This window comes from Podarcis erhardii (assembly GCF_964252035.2).
Source record: "Podarcis erhardii genome assembly, chromosome: 10".
NCBI classification, from domain to species: Eukaryota; Metazoa; Chordata; class Lepidosauria; order Squamata; family Lacertidae; genus Podarcis; species Podarcis erhardii.
This window is the reverse complement of record NC_138500.1, coordinates 70,532,054-70,553,450: the sequence shown is the minus strand read 5'-3', so window position 1 is coordinate 70,553,450 and position 21,397 is coordinate 70,532,054. Positions and strand designations below refer to the sequence as shown.

Sequence of the window (21,397 nt, the reverse complement as noted above, 5' to 3'; positions counted from 1 at the left end):
TTTTTTTTTAAATGGCTGTAATATTTTAAGTGATTATTTTTGCCACTTCAGATTGCTCCTTAGAGAGGAGAGGGTGTGTTGTTGTTTTTTAATTAACGTCTACGCAGTGCAAACAGATTAGATATGAGGAGGAAAGGAAAGAAAAATTAGGATGGAGAAAATTAATTAAAATGGCACTGTCTGCAGAGTCATAAATTAGATATTGTTTCTTGCTGGGAATGAGTTATGCTAGTGACTGGAATTTTTAGATTTTAAATCTGATAGCAGATTGATGGAAGGATCCAATGATCATAAACTCAAATCCATGCACAGTAACATACTTAACAGTCTAATTGCTGTTATTCAGAATTAAGTGGTTACATGGATTTGAGTATGAGGTGATTCAGGATGAATCTCTTTCCGTAATTAAAAGAAACACCCAGCTAGGATTAAAAACTACTCTGCATGAAGTAAAACAAGATTTTAATCACTTCTTACATGCTAGATTTCTATATGATTTAACCCTAGATACAAAAACGAGCTAGATACACTGACAGCTACAAATGGTCATTTCCCCACTCCAATACACGACCATCACATGGAGGCCACTTGAGATGTCTGTGTGATGCCTGTTCCACATAGATGCTTGACATATAAATGTGTGTTGTCACATGGCTTAACCACATTCAATGGAAAGTCTTCAGCATGGTCATAAGGAGAATGGAAACTTCCACCTCTGTTTTAGATTAACTACAGTTTAGTGCATCATCCAAAAACCCTAAACTGTGGCTTCCATTAACCATAGTTAAGATTAAAGGTAAAGGTAAAGGACCCCTGACAGTTAAGACCAATCGTGAATGACTCTGGGGTTGCGGCGCTCATCTCGCTTTACTGGCCGAGGGAGCCGACGTTTGTCCGCAGTTTTTCCAGGTCATGTGGCAAAACCAGAGAGGCACACAGAAACACCGTTTACCTTCCCGCCGGAGTGGTACCTATTTATCTACTTGCACCTGACATGCTTTCAAACGGCTAGGTTGGCAGGAGCTGGGACCGAACAACGGGAGCTCACCCCATCGTGGGGATTCAAACCGCCAACCTTCCGATCGGCAAGCCCTAGGCTCAGTGGTTTAGACCACAGCGCCATTAACCATAGTTAAGAATAACCACAGTTAATTTTCCACTGTACATTTCCTACTGCAGGTTACCATTGAAATTCAATCATTAGAAACCTTTTGTTATTTTAGCATTATTTACAGAAACATTCTGATACCTGTGTCAATTGCTGATGTGTGCTAGTGATCTCCCTGATAATGACTTAGAGCCAGAATCTCATAGGTTTCAAATCCGTCACACACAGACTCTAAGGGAGAACTTGCTAAAGGATAATCACCAGTTACTGAATTACCATGTGGGCTGCAGGGAAGCAGTTGCAAGGGAGAGTCAACTTTAAAGTCTCATTTCCCTTGCTACAAAGCCAGGCTTACTGCTGGGTTTTTACCTGGCTGGGGGGGGGGACAGCTCTGAAGATTCTTTAGATGACTGTGATAATATAACTTTTATATTGCTTGTATGAATTATTAATAATTAATAACAATTTAAAAATCAAAAAGACACAAACCAAACCAAACCAATCAAGGAGAGCATTTGCAGATAAGAAGTGGGGAAGATTCTCCCTTCTGCTTCATATCTTTTGCACATGCTCCCCCCCCCCAAAAAAATTGGGTTTCGTTCAAATCTAATTCCTGCTATGCCTGGGAGCTCTCCCAGGTCCTGCAGCAATTGAGTCTCACTGGTTCTCTGTCTATCTGAAGAAGTGTGCATGCACACGAAAGCTCATACCTAGAACTAACTTAGTTGGTCTTTAAGGTGCTACTGGAAGGAATTTTTTTTATTTGGTTCTCTGTAGTCTTACTACATATTTCTTCCTACTTTAGGTTAATTTCCCCAGTACTTTTGTTTAAACTTTGCATGTGCTCAGCCCCACCAGAAAAAACGCTGATAACATTTGACTGTGGCAATTAAGGAACGATAACTTTACTTATTGCAGCCTAATAAACTAAGATCAATTTTCACAAAGAGTTAAGAATAATGTAGTCTTTGGGTTGGGAAAGAAAGAGATATGACCTCTAGAACATGCACAACACAGAGCACACTATCTTGAAATGTGGCGTGTAATCAAGGAATGCAACTTTACTCTCCTTTCTAGATCCAAAAGCAGTCTGGGCAAGAGCCTGTTTGCGTGGTGGACTGGAAGTGTGGTGAAAATCCACCTCTGGTGCCTTCTAAGGCTTGTGTGAGCCATGGGGAGGAGGCAGCAATGGCTATACAAGGCCTGCCTTTCTGCCTGCTTGCCTCCCTACCTCCACTTTCACCTTCAGCGAGAACAAAAAAGTTGGCCCTAATTAAATTCCATACTTTGTCTTCTTTCTATTTCCTTCTGCTGACATGAGGATGTGTTTTTGTAAACCAGAATAATTATGGGATACATTTTTTAAAACAACAACAGCACACCACTATGTTCTCAAACATTTCTCTTGTTTCTACCCACTCCATCCGCCTTCCCAGCAGCCAGTGCTTCTCAACCATATTAAAAATAGCAGCTGTTTCTCACGCCCTCATCCTTGTCAAGGCATGTTCTGTGCAGCTGCTTCAGACATACCTGCTCAATAGGCCCCAGTTTCTCTGTGGATTTTTCCAGCTCTGGTTTAAAGGGCAGGATCAGCATACCCTTTAAAGCCATGGTGTTAGAGGAAAAGATGCCGGAGTGAAATATCTATATGAAATTCTGTTAAATGCACAGAGCCAAGCTCCATACTGTACCAGGTGTGATGTGGCCAAATGTCAGATGGGGATTAGATTGACAAAAACAATTTATCCTCTAAAACCACATGCAGGCTTAGGGAGATGAAAGGTTAGTAAACTAATCCACTATCCTATCTGGCATATGTATCCTTTTTATTCTGTTGTTTTTGAAAAAATGAGTTTTGACAAGCATTTTATGGTACTTTTAGTACATATCTAATCTCTAATTCACCCACTTTTGCTGTTAAGCTTCACCCATAAGTTGCATGCAACTGCTAAACAAGAGCAATTCAACTAAGCTAAGCTAAGCTCTGCATGCTTTACATTTATACTCTGCTATGGGATCTCAGTATAGTTGCATAGGCCTCACCAGAGATGGAAAGAAAATGAAGGGATGTAAAATAGGGGCAGAAGGAGAGTCTGCTGGAGCGGGTCAGTGGCCCACCTAGTTCTCCATCCAGGTCTCACAGTGGCCAAAAGGCCGCCCATAGGAAGGCCGCCCATAGGAAGGCCCCAAGCAGGGCGTAACCATGACACCACTCTTCCCACTTGTGATTCCCAGCAACTGTCATCCAGAGGCATTTTGCCTCTGACAGCAGAGGGAGAACATAACCATTGTGCCTAATAGCCATTATAAAGTATAATAAAAAGGTTTAAAAAAATAAAAGATATTATGAAAGCATTGAACCAAATGGAAACAAGCAAGCTTAGCATAATTGGCTTTCTTCTTCTTCTTTTATTTTGTATTTTTAATGTACGCTTTGTTTCCTTCTTGATCTTTTCCTTTTATTTTGTTTAACTGAGATACATTCAATAAAATAAAAATATTATAACTGGCTTTCAAAATTTCATATGGTAAATATTTCCAACAATTTGCACTGCTTTAAATTCTTCTTACAGTAATATACTATACTTGGGAAGTATCCCCCCACCCCAAAAAGTTCCATATTTACTAGCACACTTTACTACACTTCACTAGCTACACCCATTCCCGGGGTGTGGCTGCTGTTGCATGCTGAGAACTTCTAGAAATCACAGGTGAAAACTGAGAGCAGAGTGGGGACCAAAGGTCATAAGCAGCAGTTTTTGTCTGTAGATTGCGTGGGTGAAGGGTGCAGAGGGACCAGGAAATCCCTTGGCACCCCTGAACCTACCTGTGTGCTCCAGCCAACATCTGAGACCCTGCTCTGTGTTCCCCCTCTTGCAGAAGCAAGGTGGGTGAAATCAAGAGACTGGATGTTTCCAGTTGGAGTGATGCAGTTATGGAGCACATACTCTACCAGCCTTGCCCTGGCCCTGCCTCACCCAGTCTTCCAACTAGTAGTTTTAAACCCTGGAAGTTTCAAATATGTTTTTGGATGCTAGTTGCTGGATACTACTTAGTATGCCCCTGCCCAAAAGAATGTTGTTGTTTGCTCTGTTTGAATCTTTGTAAATGTGATTCGCACTATAATGCTTTATAATTTCTATTTTAATTTATTTTGTTAGCTACCTTGTTTGTACTCCACGAATGAAAGCATGAAATGGTAAATGGAGTTAGTAGGTAAGTAAATAAGCAAGGAAATAAATAAGTAAAATCCCAGGAAGAGTGATGAAAACTAAATGGTTACGCAATGGAGAAAACTGTAATTAACAGCCTTATTCTTATGCGGTGTGGGAGGGTGGCTACAAAACACAAAGGAATAACACCGGTATTCATTTCAGCTCTGTTTTGCTGAACAGATACCACTGAGACATTTTCTGCTAGATGACCTTTGACATGACAGCTCAAGTACATAAAATATCAAGAGATTTGGCATTGTGATGGGGGCGGGGAAATTATCTGACAACATGAAATAATTAGAGGGATATATTATATATATATATATATCCCTTCTCTTGTATCTCATTCAAAAAAGGAGTGCGTTAGTCAGCCGGCTGCGCTGAGGATCCAACATTGTATGTACTGAAACATTAGCAAATTAAAACCAAAATTTAGCAAACCTTAATAGTGGCTCCAGGGAAAAACAGCCAGTTGCCCGTGTCCACAGGATCAAGATTATCTTCCAAAACAATTTGTCTGTGAGCTGCATTTATTATCAGAATATTGTCCAATGCCCAGCAGGCCTCATAGACATCGCCAGCATGAACATATTCTTGTTTCCACTGAAACTGAATATTTTCTCCTTTGGCTTCTTGTGGAAGGTACAGAATATGAATGATTGTGCTGACGTTGGAAGGAGCTCTGTAGGATATTGAGATACACACATATATATTAAAACTATTTATACTTTATAATCAAACAATTCAATCATTTACAGTGTGCTGCATCTCATCAACAAGTCAGTAATATTAAAGTGCATTTCCTCAAATTATACCATGTACTGACATTAAACTTGTTTAAGACGATAATCCAGTATTTAGCTTATTGACATGAAACAATGGTCAAGCGTGCACAAGTCCCATGGAAATGCACTGAAAATGTGCAAAAGCACAACTATTTCTTTTGAACTGTACTGTGCCCATAAGCACTATCCAACTTCTTGTGCATCTTCCATTGAAATGAATTAGAGTTCTACAAGAGAATAACTGTCTCATTGGTGGGACAGCAAGTGTCATTCATTTCAATGAGACATCTACTAATGGATTGTGCTAATGGATGCATTCAAAGATTTTGTGCCTGAAGAAGAGTAAAAAGAAATATATATATATCTATTTTTCCTGTTACACTCTTGAAACGCATAAAATATTTACCATAATACAATATTTGCTTCACAGGATTTTTAGATTAAATAATAGCATGTGTTACAGGCAAAGCAAACATTTTATAACTCTTCGTGCTACTGTAGCCAAAGCTATTTTCTTTCAAAAACACGTAATTTTAAGAAGTGTTGATGCAACTTTATCACAAGACAGGCCATTGAAAGAAACTATATATTGCTTTATGTCTTCTGTCCTATTTGAAGCAGCTAGCTGCCATGCTGAAAATTACTGCCCTTGCTGAGATTAAAAGCGGTGCTAAAATGTAAACCGCCAGTACTTTCAGAATGTAATAAAACAGCCGTGAAAAGACAACGCCAAACCCATACATCTTCCCTGTCCTTTGATAGAATAGAGAGCTTGGTAAACATGGCAGCAGAGGTTTTAATTTCCATTTTTGCCATTCAATTATTTTGGATCTCCAACTGCACAGCTTCAAATTGGGGAGAAAGAATGGGTGAAGTTTGCAACATAATTAATCTTCAATATATAAAAAAATAATTTTCTATGGGAATTTGATGGAAGAAATCACCAGAGAGAATAAAATCTCATGATAGTCTTATACAGTAAGGAAATATTATTTGTGTAAGGTGCACTGCCTTGAATAAGGGTGTGTTCATAGCCAAGCCTATGAGCTTTATCACAATGACCGCTCCCCACTTAAAACGGGGGGCGCCTTTTGCGTGGACGCGTGCAGCCCTGGATCTGGAGTGGCCCCATCAGCATAGGCTTTGCCTTCCCTCAGGTGGGATACTTGGAGGTCCCCGCCTACCCCAGTGAGTTGTCCAATCCCACCTGGGGTAAGCGTTGCCAGGGAAACCAGGCCAGGTAAGGGGAGGGATTACCTGCCCACACAATAGAGGTTGGATCTTAATTGGTAATCCTCACTTGGCTCCAGAGCTTCTCCCACCCTACCCACCCTCAGTTAATGTCTTCTTTTGCAGGTTAACTTTTCTTCATAGGTTTTGCAGGTTAACCTGTCTCCACAGGTATGCGGGCGCTGCTACGATAAGGTCGCTGTTAAAGGGCCGGAAAGGAATTTCCCTGCATTGGCAGGTTTCGCCTTTCCCGTAGCAAAACGTCACAACTTTGGCGGTATCAGGCCTTGGGCGGAATCCTTTAGTCCATCTTCCTCTTTGCGGCGGCGATACCAGGGTTCCCCGTTAAAGGGGTTTTTGAAGGGAGGCTTTGGCCGTACGCCGAAAGGTCGTCATTGCTCTCCCCTGCGGCGGCGTAACAGGGGCGGCTATCTCTGCTTGAACATATGTTCTCCAGAGCCGGCCCATCCCCCCCCCACTGGATAACCCTGATGCTCCCTAGGTCCCCGGCTGGGGACTAGGGAGGGAGAACGCCCAATGCCTGAGCCAAGGTCTACCCACATTTGAAATTTAATAAAGTTGTGGCCAATTTAATCCCATAGCACGTTGTCTAGAGTCGTTATTCCACATGACGGGGGGGACCACTCGGGATCTGGGGACTCCGCCTGTCTGCGCAAATCACAACAGTCTGCCTGGATCGCTAGCCTAGTCCTCAGATAAAGTTCCAGAAATGCCTATCACTCCAATAACAAGTAAGAAGGCAGGACAATTACTGCAAAACCAGCAGCTCTGTGCAGAAATCTAGGACGCCCAAGTGTGGACAACATATATGCAAGGTACGGGGGCTCCCTTTCCATTGGCTGAAGTTTAGTTCATGGCGCCACACTACTAAACTGTACAATGAATCTATACTGCAATCAGAATGTTTCACAGAATAATTGCCTGTTTATGCCCATGGGGTCAGCTCCGAGCATGTGAAGGTTCTATCCTTCTGACGTTCCCCTTCCCTTGCTCAAAGTCTAGTTCATGGGTCACATTAATAGTGCTTTCTTTTGGTAAAAAATGAGGAGCCCGTATGCATCTCTTGATAAAAATGTTGCTAGTGCCCCCCCCCACGAAGTCAGTACTCTGTACTGGTGTTAACCATCACAAGAAAAAGCATTACATACTACCAGTAAACTGTACAATTAGCTTGTTTCATAGAAGAATAGAAATATTGATTGAATTTGCCTCCATCCCCAAATCCTTTCAGTGAGAACCATTACTCTGGTTCCCTGTACTTTAACTTAAACCCCAGAGCTATGCAGGCCTTTCCCTAAAGCATTACTGGACAAACAACGTTTAAAAATATGCAAAACCAAAAAAACTGAAAAAATACCAACTTCCTATTTATTTTAGACTTTTTTTTTTTTAGTATATCACACATTTTAAAGCAATGCAAGAAAGTGAAGAATGCTAAATATTTGTAACAAACCTAATTTTCTCCAGCTGAATCCAATCTGCAGAATTGTTCTTGGAGTACGACACAATAATATTTGGATCTGAGTAACTAAAGCGACATGAACCTGACCCTGTGAAGAGCAATAAAATTAAAAGTGTTATAACACAGTCAAGCAATCAATTATCCCTCTGATACATTCACTTCTGACTGAGTACTCGCCGCCATTATCAATTTTCTGTATTTTAAAATTCTTTGATTGATGATTAAATTTGCTGTGATCTGTTGCTGAAGGAAAACGCATAATAATGTCTGCTCTCTGAGTCAGAAATAATGTGGAATTGATAAATCACAGCAGTGCAGCATAATCTGCAGTAGATTTCCCAAGGGGAGCCATAATAAATTACTAAACACCCCCTACTCAAAATGAACACACAAGTAATGTTAAAGCAAAAGCAAAATGCCATGTGCCACACTTCCCAAGGTAAACACTCAGAGATTTTTCAAGAGGAAACCAAGCTTAGGTGCAATGAATTAACTCTGTGTTGGATATGGATTCTATCTTTGAAATTTAAGGTTGTCTTACGAGCTATAAAAATGATGCACAATCTGAACATTTTGCTCAAAATTTAAGTAAAAGCAGATCTTAAACAGCAGCAGTGAGATGCAGATCCTTTACGCAGCGTGCACTGCTGAAACAGATTGCCATGTCTTGCCTTGTCTTCCCAGCAAACCATCAGACCTCTGTTCCTACCAATGCACTGGGGACAAAAGTCATCCTTAAACACATTCTAGAATTATACTCTGGGCATATATTCCTCATGGCTTTGCTATTCAGTACCAGCCCAAGGCATTTTTCTGCCTAAAGTCAAATCCAAATGGTGCCTTCGCTGATTAGGGTTTTGAAAAGTATTGCTGTACCGTTTGGACGCCATTTTCTCCCTTCACTTATTTCCCCTTCCGCTCATGTTTGTGGTGCTATCTGAAACAAGTTGCTTCACCCTGTTCTATGGCAGGAAGACTGGCCTTTAGCAATAGCATAACATCTTCCTTCCCTGCCCTCCATGTGAGGATAAACTTAGCAGCTGAGTATGCGGGTTGAGGTTCGTAGCAAAGTGTACTGAAGAAATAGATCTATAGGGTGGGTAGTAATATTAAAAGAGTCTTAGGCTGGGGCACTGCATTTTGATAAATAACAACCACGGTGACTCTTGCTGATGACTCTTCCGTGAAGCTTGGCTCCCACTCAAAAGTGGCACTTTCACCTGCCCACTGCTAAAATGCCATCCAAAGGGCTGGCAGAGATGGCGGTAAAAGGTGGTGGCATCGCTACTGTGATGGCAATAGAAGGAAAAATACTTTTCTGTCATGGCCATGGTCCTGTGTGCTGTGGGGGCTTTTGGCAGTAGCATGGTGAGGGTCCCATAAGATCTGGGATCACACATGCTTAGCAATGCACCACCAGGCATGAATATTTCCCTCCATTAAAAAATTAAGTTTCCATTAGCAGTTAACCTAGCTCCAAAGATGCATTCCCATCATTTTTCTTTTGCGGGAATGCTTAGTGAGGTGGGCCTGCACAATTTGTGACTCTGACTCAGCAAGGCAAGGACAGCCTACTAGGAAGAGCCATGAATTGTGACTTGCTCCCATCTGGTGGGATGCAACTGTCTAGGTTGGCTGCAGGTTATGCAGGTCTAGAGGAAGAGGCCATGATTAGGAAGAGTGAGCAAACAAGATCTCCTCCCGACCTCTGCAGCAAGATCATGTTTGTAGAGTGATTAAGGTATTGCCACTGGGTTAGGTACTGAGTTCAGATTTTAATTTCAAATTACAACTGAGAAGTCAAAGGCACGGGGAAATAAATTAATCAGAAGGACTACATCTTCTTAGTTTTCTTTTCAAGAAGTCCTTAAAAGTGAAAGCGTTATATGCACTGAACTTCCATAGGTGCTGAAGGCGAAGGTGGAATGGTCTTTTTTAATGGAAAACATTCCTCACACTGTGCTCTTCACTATACATTGAATTGTTAGCTTCAGCAGTTCCTCATATTGTCACAGCTGCAATGTAAATGGTGGTGCAAGGGATGTTCTGTTGTTTGTGACATGTCAGTTACCTCATATGTACAGTTCGAAAAGGTGCCTGTTTTGGAAATCATGGGGCAGCTTGGAAAAGTTCAGCTAGGGTGCTTGTGAAAATGGTGGCGCAAGTAAAGAAGTTAAACGTGTCCCACTTAATTAGTTTAATTATTTGTAGATCTAAAAATATACTTCAGGAAAGAAACCAGAATCTGTGATAACGCCTTCTTATTTCTCTCCTCTACTTCACCATTTTTTTTTAAATTGCTAATGATGTTAAAAATAAACTTTCAAACTCTTACAAACATGTACAATATGCTCCAACATCTTTGTATGACTACAGAGGCAAAAGGGCTGTGATTAATTAATGTTGCACAAACAAGGATACATTGCACTTCCAATTAAGCTTTTGAAAATAAACTGACTAGCAACTGCCACTAGTTTATTTTTAATGACACAACTGTTTTCCTCTTTACAGTATTAAAAAGCAAATGAAGTAAGAAAAACATTTATATGCCATTTTTTACCCACCTGTTGGAACAATCATTTTTACTGGCTGTCATCTGTGCCATTTTCTACGTTTCTAGTGCACAGGAATTCCATACTCTAACACGGAGTTATCCATTGTGGTGCCCCTCAGATACTCCCATCATTCCTGACCAATGGCCATGTTGGCTGGAGCTGATGGGTGCCAGAGGGTACTACTCTAAACCATTAGGATTTATCTTATTTCAGCGGTGTTCCTATTTAAACTGGTTTATGTTAAATAGTAGAAAGGTACCTGTCCTAAGAAAATGTTCAGAATAAATGCATGAAGTTGGCTCCCTAAGTAGAAGTAGTTACATTCTGCTGCTCTTGAATACTGTTCCAGGGCAGCTCCAGGGGGGGAATGACAATGGCAGTTTGTGTGTTCCCATGAATACCTATACAATCCTCCAATTATGTCATCAGCCGAAGCTGACAGAAGGCATTCCACACCACCGAGGCCACTTGAGCATCAAGTAAGAGCAATGGATCCAGGAATACTATTGTAATGGTTATAAGGGGTTGCTCGTGCATAAGTTACCTCCACTCCTGGCTAGGTAGCCTGGTTAAACCTGTTCTGGCTGGACAGCCCTTCACTTCGTGGCTGTTCAGTTGCTAGCAGAATCCGTCAGTGGGCGTTTCTTGAACTTCTTCCAGCAAAGAAGTTCTTTGACGCCAAGTCTACACCTACTTTCCCTGCGCGGAAGTCTTCTGCGCAGGGTGGGTGTGGGTAGCGGAGGACCCGTGCTCTCCCCGCTGGTCTCCAGCGAAGAGTCTTGGAGCCCCCTCGCCGATTCTCCAATCTGCCCTCCTATATCCCTGGTGTTACGCTGATTTCCTTCCCCAGCCGATGAGCTCCCTCTCTCTCTGCTGGGCCCCTCTCCAGCATCGCTTGAGAGCCTTGCCTCCACCTCTGGCTCTGATGTCAGTTCCCTGACAACTATCAAGCTATGTAACCGCTCCTTCAGAGGGAGAACAGACAACTTTCCATCTATTTGGTCTAGGGAGCCCCCCACTAACAGTTCCCTCAGTCTTATCTGGATTGAGCTTCAGTTTGTTGGCTCTTATCCAGTTCATTACTGAGGCAAGACGATGGTTTAGCACTTCCACTGCCTCACCTGCAGAAGTAAAGGAGAAATAGAGCTGAGAGTCATCAGCGTGCTGCTGACAACATACTCCAAAACTCCAGATGACCCCACTCAGTGGTTTCATGTGAATGTTAACCATCATAGGGAATGTGTTTAAACTGCTGCCATACAAATACTTTTAGTTAAGGCAAAATTTGTTTTGGTTTAACATGGAGTCCTTGTTATTCACCCCATGCCTAATTGTCTTACCACACTACTGTTACAGAGAGTTGGCTGGTTCAGTATATAAATTCCAAAGGTTAAACGGCTGTTTAGTGGAGGCAACCAGTGAATAAAAATATCTACTTGGTGGCAATGGTGGAAACCAAAGAAGGAGAGGTGGGTGAGCTGGTTTGCTTTCTTCCCCTCCCTCTCGCAGTTCAGGCTAAGATCTGTGCTGTCACACTCACTTATTCCTCTGATTTGATAAACTGAATCTTTGCTCCCTATCCAGGTCAGATCTTGGCCTGACAAGAGCAAAAGGCCCCAGAGATGTGCCTAAAGTTTCATGGTGACAGCTATTCTATTCTGGAAACTTACTAAGTTTGCCTTGGGTTTTGCTTCACTGATGAAAAATTGCCATTCAGCCAATCTAGTTGTTTCTTACTCTGTTCAAGTAACACAACTTAAATGCACTGTTAAATAACACCACTTAACAACCAGGAAATACATCAATTTCTATTACACTGATTATTCAGGCAAGTACAAAATTAAATGATGGCCACTTAGGGAGCTCCTCGAAAGAGGCTGCATATGTAGTAGATTCTTAGCTGAACTACATGAGTTTTATACTTCCAGGTGTTTGAATGCCTTTGGGACAACAAGCAGAGGCACTTAATTAGACTCTATTGGTAGGTGCCTGAGGGACTAGCCATTGACAATGCCATGTTTATGAAAGGCAGATATACTACCAGCAGTTCACAGTATCAAATGGTGTTTTACTCAGCTAAGCAGGATGTCATCTGTGAAAAGAGCAATTTTATGTTTGTTACCATGGGCTGTGGTGGTCTGAACCTCTGGAGAATCACCCAGGAACCACTGCAAGTGATTCAATGGTCTGAACAAGGAAGAGAGCTGGCTTTGTACTTCTCTTCAAGAGAAACAAGTCTTCAGACAGAAATCAGACAAATAAGAGCATGCCTGTGCAAAATTACAGACATTCTATTGCATATTGTTTGAATAGTGAGATGAAAATAGAATATGGTACAACCCCACTCTATCTAATGTCATCAATGCATGTATGTTAGTTGGCTGCTTCTGCTTATTTGGTTAGTTCAGTAACTAGTTTTAATTACGATAATGGCTTCTGTTACTAATGCCAGGTAGTTGGTGTGAATGAATGAGCTTTCAGGGAATTAAAGCTGTAATTTCGTATTCTTATTTACTCTCATTTACTTGGATACTTAAGGAATGAAACAGGAAATGTGCAGAGCAGCTGTTAGCTAGGTTGAAGCAACCATCTCAGCGCTATAGCTCAAACTGATGGGACTTTTAGTCCTTGGACAAGTCACATCATGCTATTAAATTATGTGCTGCAGCACTAAGTCTTTATGGGGCATTTTAGTCATTTTATAGAGACCTTAAAGCATGTTTGTTTCATGCTCTCCTAGCACATTAACAATAAATTCCATGTATTGTTTCCAAATAGGTACCAATCCTCAAAACTCTAGGGTTGTGTTTGGGATTTTGTTTTCAACTGAGACAGTATATGAATTCAATGATAAACAATTATTATCATCCAAGCACTTTGCATATCTTATACATTTGTAAAAAAACAACAAAGGGAATAAAAATCAGATTAGTCAAAATGCCCAAGTTTTAATGCCATCTGTAGAAATACTAGGTCAGGTTTTCAACAACAAAAACTGTCACGCCTTTGATTTCACCTTCTCCTCCCATGTCACAAAGGGCTGAATGTTAACTGTTTTGTAAAATGGATAAATGGTTAAATTAAAAAGCAGGCTCTTCCTGCTAAATACCAATGTGAAAAATCTGAACCAAATTATAAATGTTTGATGAGCCTTTTCCACGAGAAGAGTGACTATTTAGAATGAAAACAGTCTGTAGGCTGACCTATAATTGCTACAGATTCTAGCTCACTACCATTCAGGGCATGGCCCCATCTTCTGCCTCAGGCATAGTGGGTGGTGTGAGTCCAGGCTATTTAAACTGACCCAGACCAAATTGTCTTCCACATTGCACTGCTGACCTCCCCCCTGTTAAAATTGTACTTGCTGTGGAATGAGGTTGTTCACTGATTAATGGAGCTAGGAGCTTTTTTTCTCATACTCTCTCTCTCTCATCTATCTATCTATCTATCTATCTATCTATCTATCTATCTATCTATCATTATATTACACAATATTACACAAATATTTTCATGTCATCTTCCAGAACTGACGGTATGAGCTCCCTGGCCTGAAATCTTCACTCAGTTGGCCTACAGCTGTAAGGTTTTCACCTTTCCCATAGTGAAGATTTGAGTGTCGCATGATAATTATGTCCCGGATTGTCAGAACGTTTTTGTAGGGTAGAGCCTTGGGAAAGATCCATAGCTTGTGAGGAGATCCCCATAAGGGGATTTGGGGGAGCCAATTTTTAAGTCCTTAGTCCTAGCTTGGGGGACCTGATCAAATAGCTACAAGAAAAATTAAGTACAGAAGAAATGCTGTTGCAATGTGATATTGCAAGGCAAGTTTTAAAATCTGTTTATAATGCAGCATTTATTATAACAACAACAACAACAACTAATTCAATCATGGCAGCTGCTTCTAACAAGTTTAGGAAACTTGGTATCCTAAACTGGAATGCAGATTTCTTAAGGCTTCACTGCTTTACTCTTTTTTCCTAAATGTTCAAAGTGGCATAGACACGCTAGAGCAAAAGTATACATATACACTATGATCTTGCAGTAGCAAACAAACTACACATATCCTGCTGCTCACTACTTAGTTGCCACCGGGAGAGCTAGTCAGATGAAGGAACTACAGCTCCTTTAAGCCAGTTAGCAAGGGGGGTGGGAGGTAAAGGGCCGCTGGACGGTTAAGTCCAGTAAAAGGTGACTATGGGGTTGCAGTGCTCATCTCACTTTCAGATTGAGGGAGCCAGCGTTTGTCCAGACAGCTTGTGGTCATGTGGCCAGCATGACTAAACCGCTTCTGCTTGCACTGGCATGCTTTCGAACTGCTAGGTTGGCAAGAGCTGGGACAGAGCAAAGGGAGCTCACCCCCGGTGGTGCTGCCAGGCCTACTTAGGAGCCTGGCTGCCAGAAGTCCAGGTTTGAGACCTCTGATGCCTTTCATTCTCAAAGCATGCGTCAGTTCCCAAGTCTGAGTTATTTGCCATTGTGGGAGGTCACTGGGCTACACCAGCTCACATACCTACTCATTTTGTCTTGTACCTTCCATTTCTTGTTGCACTCCTCATCCTTTTATTCACCTGCGACTTTGACCCAAGGATTTTTGCATGCTTTACAGCCTTATCAACTGTCTACCTCTTCTTCCATAGCAGTCGGTATGCCACCATAATCTCATTCTGCCGAGACCTAGACAATGAGCCACTGTCAGTAAGTGGCATGCCAGGCAAATCTTGTAGCTGTTCAAGTGCTCGGCAAAATGTCAAAGTGATGTTGACAAAAGACTAAATTTATCCCTTGGTCTCCAGATGCTGGGCTGATTTTCATTCTTGATTCTGTACCCCACGTTGTTGCTCTACCACACAAGTAGCTGTAGATTAGCCACAGCACTTGGAGGACCATTTTCTGTTATGGAATTTGGCATGAATGAATGTCTTTGTGTGGGAGTCTGTGGAAAAAGCTTAGTCATAGGGAAGAAATATTTGTTCAGGAAGGAAACACATCTCCCTTTCGAGCCCTCATTTAAGAAGATTACGAGATGAGCCAACTCTAAAATGAATATCAACATTCACCCGCAGGCCGTACCCTGGGCTTTATATCATGAGGGAATGAAGTGGCTGAATTTAGTCTGGTGAGAAAATAATTAAAAGAACAAGTGCTTAGCTGCTTTAAAATAAAATTCTAGAAGTTTCATACCTGGTATAAACAATTGCTATAATTAAGCTGAAACAATGCAAATCTATAGAGGTGTACAGCCCTTGAAGAGGTTCCCTTGAAGAGGTTCCATAATCCCCCTCTACGTTTTATTTCAGTAAATGCATTAAGCCTGTTGAGAACCTGCAGCCTCTACAATGACGACAGCCACCTTCCCATCAGCCTCAATGGCTTACAAAGAGTAGAAGACTCAGTTAAACCAATTATTCATTGTTCTTGTTCAAACCAATCAATGTATTGAACCAGCCAACAGACCTCATAACAAAACTTATACTTTCCATTGAAAATGAGATCCAAGATCAAATAACTCATATCGACAGATAGAGAAATGTAGTTACATTTAGTTGAATAAGCTTTTTGCTAATGTTTTCATTGTTCTGGTTTGGATGTAATGCTAAGCCATAGTTTAGCATTAAAGGAATTAACCACAAGTGTGGGATCTTTAGAGCCATTACACCCTGACACATTATGGGCAGATTCACAAATTAATGAGTCCTGCTTACTTTTTAATAAGATAAAGAGAATAGAAATGCACAGAGGAGTGTAAAATTGACAGATACTCTAGTTAAAGCTACAAAAAATATTTTCTGTAATAGTTAGCTGGTGATTCATGATCTTAATTGTTGTTGTGGGGTATGTGTGTGTATGTAATTTGTTACATGGCATGGCATACATGGTTCTCCTACCCATTTTTATCTTCACAGCAACTCTGATAAGTAGACTAGGTAAAGGTAAAGGGACCCCTGACCATTAGGTCCAGTCGTGGCCGACTCTGGGGTTGTGGCGCTCATCTCACTTTATTGGCCGAGGGAGCCGGCGTACAGCTTCCGGGTCATGTGGCCAGCATGACTAAGCTGCTTCTGGCGAACCAGAGCAGCACATGGAAACGCTGTTTACCTTCCCGCCGGAGCGGTACCTATTTATCTACTTGCACTTTGATGTGCTTTCGAGCTGCTAGGTTGGCAGGAGCAGGGACCGAGCAACAGGAGCTCACCCTGTTGTGGGGATTCGAACTGCTGACCTTCTGATCAGCAAGTCCTAGGCTCTGTGGTTTAACCCACAGCTCCACCTGCATCCCTAAAAGCCATGAACCCACAAAAATGCACATAAACACAAAATTTTGCAAAAGAATTTATGTTATTGTATTGGGTAAATCTTTTTTTGTTTTTTGTTTGCATCCAGTTCATGGACCCCTTGAAGCTAATCATAGACCCCATAAAAGTTCATGGAATGCAGGTTAAGAACCCCAGCACTGGAGCATGTGGTGGGGTTGTCTGAAGCTTTTATCAAGCTTCTGTAGACCGCCTTTGTGGAGTCCCACCAGCGATTCTCAGGACCCTAGCATCTGTTCTGCTTTGGATATGGCCATATGAGTCAGTAAGATATAAGCCATTTCTGATTTAGCATTCATATATCAAACATGCTTAGAAAATATGTTTTATGTGTCTTTCAATTTACTGTCCAAGGCTGCAATCATACGCCCTTGGAATTGAGCACCATTGAACTCATTTATAAATGACTTGGTTGAAGAAATTGAGGAGATGCTCATCAAATTTGCAGGTGACACCAAACTGGGAGTGGTAGCTAATGCTACAGAAGACAGAATCGGGATTCAGTGTGATCTTAACTGATTGGAGAACTGGGCCCAAGCTAACAGAATGAATTTCAATACAGACAAATGTAAGGTTCTACATTTGGGTAGGAAGAACCAGCTGTACCAAATTAAGACAAGGGACACCTGGATTACATGTAAAAAAGATCTAGGGGTCTTAGTAGATCCCAAGCTTAACACGAGTCAATTGTATGATGCTGCAGCAAAAAAAGCTAATGCTATTTTAGGCCGTGTCAACAGAGGTCTATTGTCCTGATAAAGGGAAGTAATAGTACCACGCTATTCTGCCTTGGTCAGACCACACCTGGAGTCTGGGTGTCACAGTTTAAAAATGGCATGGACAAGTTGGAACATGTACACAGAAGGGCTCCCTAGATGACCAGGGGTGTGGAAACCAAGCCTTATGAGGAATGGTTGAGGGAGCTGCGGAAAAGAGGAGACTGAGAGGACATACGACAGCCCTTTTCAAAGGGCTATCACCTGGAAGATGGAGCAAGCTTCTTTTCTCCTGCTCTGGAAGTTAGGGCCTGAACCAATGGATTCACTATACAAGAAAGGAGATTCCAACTAAACATCAGAAAAAACTTTCTGACAGTAAGAGCTATTAGACAGTGGAATGGACTCCCTTGGCAGCTGGTGGGCTCTGCTTAATTGGAGGTCTGGAAGAAGAGGTTGGAGAAGATGACTCTCGGGGACACCTTTCAACTCTACAATTCTATGTTTCTATGGATGTGAGTGCTACAATATCTGTAAGGATGTACAAATTCTGAAGGCAATAGGAAAAGATTGTAGGATTGCAATTCTGCAGCTGAACATTCCAATTCTTTGACTCATCATACAAAATGAAACACTTTTTGGTTCCCAAGCTCATGTACAGCCCTACAAAACACCGCTTATACAGAAAACACACTCTGCACACCTTGCTAACACTCCAAAATTAAAATAGTTCTACATGTAAGTAGTTCTTCCCCTAGAAGATTTCCCTCTTACCTACTATCTACATATATACTCACTTCAGTGATTAAATCCATTATTATTGTGAGTCACCTTCTACAGATGGGCTATGAATGATCATATTTGGGGGAAGTTCAGGGACATAGCTATGGGGGGAACATTGGCTTTGTGAGTGAGATGCAGAGACTATTTTGGCTAATGAACCATGCTAATATTTCATGGCAGCTGAGCTTTAAAACTCTCGTGTGTTCCTACTCAGCCCTAAACTGTGCAATTAAATTTTTTTGCTGAAAAGATCCCTAAGGTACTGCCTTTAAATATCTTAATTAGGAGTACTCCCATTGCACATTATAGTAACTCAGAGCATTTAGTCTTGCTGAAATGTAGCAGCATATGAGGAGGGAAATGTGAAATGGCTAGAAATGATTTGGCACTAGGGCAGTCAGCAAGAAAGAACCATTTCAGTTCTGAGTTAAGAAAAACCAGCACTAATTCAGATGAAACATGCACATCCAGCATCTTAGTGTGAATCTGCAAAGGCTGTTATATGTTGTAGATGTTATCTGCTGTACTCTTTAGGGATAATAATAGTTTCTTGCATCAGTAAGTTCACCCTAAACTCAACTGACAGGAATAATTGTTCACCAGCTAAATAAAATAGCAACAAACTATTAGCAGCTCAATATTTTGGATGCTTGTATTTAGCAGAGCCCAGGATCTATTGAACATGTGGTACTACTTGAAAATGCATTTAATGAAATTTTCTCAGGGAAATTATCCTTTCATATGCATGATCTAAGGAGCTTTGGGATTTAGCATGAAATCTGGGCCATTTTTGCTTAAATCCTTAGTCATTATCCTTTCCTCTAACTCAAATTACTTGATTCATGCCTGGTGTTTTGGCAATGGAAAGGATCTGGATGAAAGATGTGTATTAAGTTGTTGCATAGGGTGTTCAATGTGCAGTCTGTTGCTGGCACAATGTAAGATATATTACAGCTTTGCAACAAGCAGATAGAAAGTGTTAGAGCTCAACTGCACAACCAGCAGTCGCTTGAAGTACCTGTTACTGGACTATATGACTTTACACTGCTCCTGGCAGTTTGACTATTTTAATGCTCCCACACATATTTTTTTTAAAAAACCACACACCTTGAACATATTAAAAGCTTCTAACTTCCTTCCCCTCTTTTCACATCTTCATCTCTTTGAACCGTGTCCCTTTCTTTGATCCTCCCTGATATTACAGTGATCATTTCTCACTCCCACCCTGGGCAAAGTGAGTATTTATTTTCTTTACCCTCAGCTACCCTGCATATGAGAGTCTGGTACTTGTATGGGTGGGGGAGAAATTCTGTTTGCTTCACATTTTAACACGAACCTACCTAACGTTTATTTTCCGAAACAACAACACAAACTTAAATGTAACTATCCTTCAAAATTCATATTTCTCTGAATGTTGTGATGCAATTCTTCAACCAAAAAAAAATTGGCATATTAGGGGGAAGTGTGCATAAGAATGAAAGGAACATACAAATTGCCTTCTTTTAGGCCAATGTGTGTATCAGAAGAAATATGCACTAAAATGCTGATCAATTTTCATGAAGATTTAAAAAAACCCAAAAACTGAACTTATTGGAAACCCGAATAAGTAAAAGAAAGAAAATTGATACAGTACTTCCATCCATTCCTACCTGCAATAATATATTGCAATGTTGGTGTTGGTGTTTAGTTTTTGACTAGGACTAACAAATCCCTACTTAGCCATGAGCTCAATGGGTGACTTTGAGTCAATCTCTCTGTCTTGTTGTAATATGCAGTTATTGGCACACATGTTTTACAGCCTGCATTTTTGCTAACCAAAGATTACATGATCTTTTTTATAAGGAAACCAAGTTCTTTCTTTTTAAGTCATTTGGAACATTATTTTTCTTTTCTCTTTTTACTGCCAATGGATGGAAACTTGCTTTTGAAACTCTTGTGAGTAAAATATTCATTTGTTTGCATTGTTGAGTGTCTGTGATTTATTCTAGCCTAAGTATTTTCATGGGCAACATTTGTTTAAAGGTGGATGAGGGCAGACCTAAATCTAACTAAGTTTTAATGTGCTTGGAGCAATCACCATTATGACTTTTTTAATTAGGCACAACTGATTCCAGTGCTGAATGCTTTGGTGGAATGCATTTCTCACATTATTACTTAGCTCATATAAAAGCCCACTTTCTATTATATTTTGCACTCTATGGCTGGTGCACACTGGACAGATGGAAAGCAGACTTTCCTTTCTTTTCTCAGGCACATGAGTATCACAATGAACAAGATCAGTGTTGAGCAGAAAGCAACGTATTGTGACTGAGAGATGCCAATATCACAACTGACCTTATCACAGCTGCCTTACTAATTACAAGTGGTATTCCAAGTGATATTAAAGTAATATTTAAATGTCTGATAAATAAGTCAATGTAAACGTATTACACATTTTTGGAACCTTCTGGCATCTAGATTTAATTCAAAGTAGAGGAGAAGCACCCCAGTGTCAATCTAATTGATAGTTTTCATTTCCAGCAAGTATCTCCACAGTTTAATCACAACTCTACTGAGGTATACCCTGCTAGAAGAATTACTTGTTAAAATGATAATTTAATTTAGAAATACATTTCTAGAATTCCACAGAGGAAACAGTCAACATTGCTTCTTTGGTCTTATTGAGTTATCTATACACTAAAACATTTTCCTCCAGCACACATTTAATTGAATCATGTCTTCAAAAAATTAATACTTTTCTATGCCTGTCAAAAACCACAAGTCACCACTTGCCTTCTTTGCTTAATACATCATACAAATGTGCAGTAATTCTCAGCAGGGTTTAACACATCATACAAATGTTCAATAATTCTCAGCAGGGTTTAACTAGTTGCCCACACAGTTTTGATGATAGGAGGACTTCAGTCTGACCATAGCTGTATTGCGACATGATAGGATTAAAATGTGTATTGGCTAAATATATATGAATGATGTAATTCTGCATTCATTAAACACCTCTGGATAAATACAAAATAATGAGCTAAAATAAAAGGTATGTTTAAAACGGTGACTGTTTGGTTCTCAACCTTGGGCCCCCAGATGTTTCTGGCCTACAACTCCCATGCAGATATTCACGCTCTCAAAGTTTCAGACATATCTCCTTTTCCAGCACACACTGAACTAATTACTACATGGAAATTTACTGATTATTTTTCATGATATACTTTTTTTT

At 40.7% G+C, this 21,397-nt stretch overlaps 1 protein-coding gene across 3 annotated transcripts in view; it reads right to left on the bottom strand.

The window, feature by feature from the left end:
- The window catches only part of RELN (reelin), a 308,114-nt gene that overhangs the window by 152,408 nt on the left and 134,309 nt on the right, over positions 1-21,397 (bottom strand). For all 3 annotated transcript variants that reach the window (XM_081879038.1, XM_081879039.1, XM_081879040.1), the window contains 2 exons: positions 7,813-7,909; positions 4,765-5,005 (listed from right to left, as the gene is read on the bottom strand). In XM_081879038.1, the coding sequence (XP_081735164.1) occupies positions 4,765-5,005; positions 7,813-7,909 (338 nt within the window). The remainder of the gene's footprint in view (positions 1-4,764; positions 5,006-7,812; positions 7,910-21,397) is intronic.